Raw genomic sequence first — 4,452 nt, forward strand, 5'->3', positions numbered from 1 at the left:
CACAAGTGCTTCCGAGTTGTGGCACGCGTCCACGGAGCGATAAGCCACAAAAAGCGGTACAAGTTGCGCCCTACCTTGGCCCCCTCCTAATTCCTTCTTTCCATTAAGACAAAAATACTTTTGGGGCCTGGACGTAACAGTGCTATAAAACTGCATTTATCCTGCGCTGATTATTTGCGCCAATAGTGCGCTTTTTATAGTGGCTTTTAAAGCGCTAAAAAACTGCTAGATTTATGCACCCGCAGAAGCGTTTTTTAACGCTTTTTAAGCGCTGATGTGCTACGTGGGTACACTGTATCTATATATAACTTTATTTGTGATGCTCCAGCGAGATCTTTCATAAAGTATACCATTGGACATAATGGATTATTTTCTTGTGAAAAATGTGAGGTTGAAGGTGAAGGGTATCATAACAGAATGGTTTATTTGAATAATGGACAGAAGCGCACAGACCAATCATTTATTGATAGAAGAAATCCTGAGCATCACTTAGAATCATCACCATTAGAAGAACAACTCCATATTGGTATGGTATCCCAATTTAGACTTGAATATTTTCCTCTTGTATGCGTTGGTGTGATGAAGAGATTTTTAATGCAATTATTGGAAATAAGAAGCCGAGATAAGTTAAGAGATGAAGATATAGAAGCATTTAAAAATACTTCAGCATGGATTGGACAATTCATTCCCAAAGAATTCAATCGAAAGCCCTATCAATTTAAAAAGGTTACTCATCTTAAAGCTACAGAGCTCAGAAGATTTTTACTATACGATAGTGTTAAAATAATGAAAGATCATACCCCTAATCGAACTTATCACATCTTCTTACTTCTTCATTGTAGCATTTACATTTTAGCTTCTCCTTCACTTGTGCAAAACGGGGTGATCCCGATTGACCACGGCTCGATTGGACACCACCAATCACAGCGACCGGTGCTTAGGAGCTTTGTAGTCTCAAGAGCTGTGAGTGGCTCGTGTCCAATTGAGCCGTGTCCAACTGGGTGCCACCCGTGCAAAACATTGTAATGAGAAATGCTGCTAGAGAATTTTTGAATTTGTTTGTACAGTGTGATAGTCAAATCTTTAGCCGTGATTTTGTCGTGGTTAATGTGTACAGCCTTATTCATTTAGTAGATGAATGCGATGAGTATGGATGCTTGGACTCATTTAGTGCTTTCCCATATGAAAACTATTTGAAGACAATGAAGCAGTCATTACGATCAGGATACCATCCTTTACAACAATTAGCAAGAAGAGATTTTGAAACTAATGGGCGCTTGTCAGAGCTGAAGAATATTATCGAGGGTATACAATTAACAGGAAATTATATTGATCCGAATGAAACTGTTGAAGAACAACATCATAAAATACTCATAAACAATAATTTTACATTAAGATATGTTGCTCCTGATAATTGTTTTAAAACTGAGGACGGTTCTGTGGTACTGTTACGAAATATTGTCCATTCTGAAGATATTGTAGTGATCTTACGTGGGCAGCGATTTGTGAGGTACGGAATAATTATTATCAATATTCAATTGATTCGTCCTTTATTGGCATTGTTCTTGTCTCTCAACTGGCTGAAATAGTTACATCTTGGAAAATGAATGATGCGATTGTGAAATGTGTTCTTATTCCTGAAAATGAAAATTCCTATCTATATATTCTTCTTGCACACAGTCCTTCTGGAATATTATGATTACTAATGATAACGATGAGATGTGTTATATATTTGTCTCTTTGTATACTCTACTTGTTTTGTAACGTGCTATACATGTAGTTCCTATTTTTATTTTTTTTTATGATAGGATTTATACTTTTAATTTTTTCCACTTATGATTAACTTGTGGTTTCTGTGTATTTGTAAATTAATATTTATTTATCTTATGTTGTTTCTTCCAGTATGCGGTGGTCACTTTCACGGGAGAGGAACAGGAAGAAGAAAGAGAAACAATTGCAGTAATTCCTGTGAAATGGATCGAAAAACCTGATGATGAGATTACTGACATATTTTTGGCCCCCAAAAAACTGGCCAAAAAGAGGATCAAGACTAGTACATTCAAAAAGAGCTGTACAAAATTGCATTGAGCCTGAAATTCAATGGCCTCGTCATAAAGGAACAGTCCTTCATTTATACCGTGAGTTTGTTAAATATAATATGTCACTCTCTCTTTCGTTTTCTCTCTCTCTCTCTCTCTCTCTCTCTCTCTCTCTCTATCCATATTTATTAAGTAAAATTTTATTAAATAAATATATGAAAAAGCAGATTTATTACCGTTTTTTTCCTGTAGTGGTTACAAGTATCAAACTTCAAGTACTAATAAAATTTTTAAATATTTCTATCCTGTTAGTCTATTGAAACTGTTGCTATTACATTTGTTATTACAGGTGAACATGATGATGCAATTAAAGGTTTGAAAAAAGCTGAGGATGACACATCACTTGAAACGGAAGTAAATGGTGCCCCAAGAAAGAGGAAGCTACCAAAGCGATACTTGGACTTTGACAAAGATGGTGAAAATGAAGAGAACGATATGTCGCTAAAGAAAAAAGGTCTTCGAAGCTGTGATGCACATCTGGCTCCCGGGCAACACGAGAATCATCCCCACCACTCTCGCTAATGTGCATCACAGCTTCGAAGACGTAAAATTAGAAGGCTTAGCGAAAGCACGACTGACAGTACGACGACTTTACCTCAGATGAACTCTGATATTTTGAATGAAGTAAAAAATATCAACGTATTTCAAGTAGTAAATAAAGAGATAGAGAAAACGTCTAGAAAGCAACCTGTTGAAAATTATGCCAGGATCAAAGTCCTTCGGGAGTTTCGAAACAATTCTAGCCGAAGTTGTGAACAAAAACAACTAAAAAAAGTTTGCAATAGCCAATGTGAAAGAAATGTTAACAAGAAACATGAAAAGCAGCGCAAAATAAATGGTAATATCAAACAAAATAATCTTGTATCCAATAAAACAATGCAAAAGAAAAGGAATGCACTAATAACAATTTCAAGTAGTACTTTAACTCCGTTTTCTCTCCTATCAAGGACAAAGTGATAAGTAGTAAAACTTCTGAGGTTTCTAAAATTTCTTCATGTAACTCATCAATATCTGCATCTGATTTTCCGATAAATGATGTTCCTAATTCAACTGAATTTTCATTTCCATCTTCAATACATATGAATAGTCTTAATGAGGAATCATGTTCGTCTCAAACCGCATTATTGGTACATTCTATTTTCGACAAAGTAGGTGAAGAAGAAAGGGAGTCACAAGTAGAAACTTCTTATTCATTTAACTTCCAAAATGAAGGTATTTTATTTCTGTATTAAGTTGAAGTTATGATGTGGACATTCTTCACATTAGATACATTCTTCTTTTCATCAGGTAATTGCGGATGCAAATATTGTCACAACGAAATTCAGCTGAACAGCACAATACTTCTGGAAATAAGCAAAAATTGGATTCAATGCTGGTTAACCAATCAATTATCGTTCGGTCTGTCAACCTAAATTATAGTAAATCTATGATACCCCCCCTTCTAATATTCCATCTATTCCACTGAAGACAAAGGAGAATTTTAGAAAGATGAATATGTTTTTGACAACTAATCGCGTCAATTATGAAGCTGTAGTAAGTCTTTTGTAATGTTTATGATAAATACTGATACAAGAAATGTTGGATTTATTAATTGAAAATATTGATGTTAGATACTATTTTGGCCATTTTAGTTTTACAGCATAATCTTACATTTTATTTAGTTTTATATTACATTGTGTTTATAAAGCTGTTTTCAAAAGAATAACTTGTTTCGTTTCATTTAAACTAGGTATGAATTTTTACTATAATATTTGTATATTAATAATTTTTGAAGGAAAAACTCAATAAAAATCAAAAAACTTAGTATTTATTTTAAAAGTTCTATATCTATAAAAAAATTATACGTATTTTAAACGAATTATTTTGAATTTTAGACAAAACAAAATACGTATTTAAAAAATATTTATGAAAACAATGTAACAACAAAGACAGATTAATTATGTATAAGATTTAGCTTTAAACAAACAACAGAAACTAGGATATCAATATTTTTAATTGACAAAAACCCAACCATCTGTATGCGCCAACCGAACCTAATACAAATTAAAAAAGCTTATGTTTACGATAATCATTCTATTTCATTTTTCGTTACCTAACAGCGAGATCTGCTTCATTCTAAATATACTAGTGCTCCAGGTGTATTATCTATTCTATCAGAACGCAGTGTTATAGGTAACATTTTGTCAAAGTTGATCTCAAATGGTCTTGCCAAACAAATAAGTTGGAGTGGATCAGAAGGTAATAAAACTAGGTTTTTGGCAGGGATGGGAAAGTTACTTTGTAAAAGTAATTAATTACAGTTACAGTTTTTCTCTTTCAAAAAGTAATTAATTACCGTTACAAGTTATTGACT

At 33.4% G+C, this 4,452-nt stretch overlaps 2 protein-coding genes across 2 annotated transcripts in view; both read left to right on the forward strand.

Annotated features, from left to right (window-relative positions):
- The first annotated feature begins 1,907 nt into the window (after positions 1-1,907).
- Positions 1,908-3,256, forward strand: LOC108767435 (uncharacterized). Its single transcript, XM_018517341.1, has 3 exons — positions 1,908-2,138; positions 2,389-2,565; positions 2,644-3,256. The coding sequence occupies exons 1-3, from the start codon at positions 1,991-1,993 to the stop codon at positions 3,054-3,056; spliced, it is 738 nt and encodes a 245-aa protein (XP_018372843.1). The 5' UTR covers positions 1,908-1,990; the 3' UTR covers positions 3,057-3,256.
- A 30-nt stretch (positions 3,257-3,286) lies between these two features.
- LOC108767434 (uncharacterized) overlaps positions 3,287-4,452 on the forward strand; it is a 2,287-nt gene continuing 1,121 nt past the window's right edge. The window contains exons 1-3 of the mRNA XM_018517340.1: positions 3,287-3,311; positions 3,387-3,632; positions 4,199-4,349. Coding sequence (XP_018372842.1) covers positions 3,588-3,632; positions 4,199-4,349 — 196 coding nt within the window. The 5' untranslated portion in view covers positions 3,287-3,311; positions 3,387-3,587. The remainder of the gene's footprint in view (positions 3,312-3,386; positions 3,633-4,198; positions 4,350-4,452) is intronic.

The sequence above is a fragment of the Trachymyrmex cornetzi genome, unplaced genomic scaffold (genome assembly GCF_001594075.2).
Source record: "Trachymyrmex cornetzi isolate Tcor2-1 unplaced genomic scaffold, Tcor1.1 scaffold675, whole genome shotgun sequence".
Classification (NCBI taxonomy): domain Eukaryota; kingdom Metazoa; phylum Arthropoda; class Insecta; order Hymenoptera; family Formicidae; genus Trachymyrmex; species Trachymyrmex cornetzi.

Excerpts from the sequence above, each read along its gene's own strand:
- LOC108767435 (XM_018517341.1), top strand. The coding sequence starts at position 1,991 with ATGATGAGATTACTGACATATTTTTGGCCCCCAAAAAACTGGCCAAAA. Across the intron at positions 2,139-2,388 it reads AACAGTCCTTCATTTATACC|GTGAACATGATGATGCAATT; the intron begins GTGAGTTTGTTA and ends TTGTTATTACAG. Across the intron at positions 2,566-2,643 it reads GAAAAAAGGTCTTCGAAGCT|GTAAAATTAGAAGGCTTAGC; the intron begins GTGATGCACATC and ends AGCTTCGAAGAC.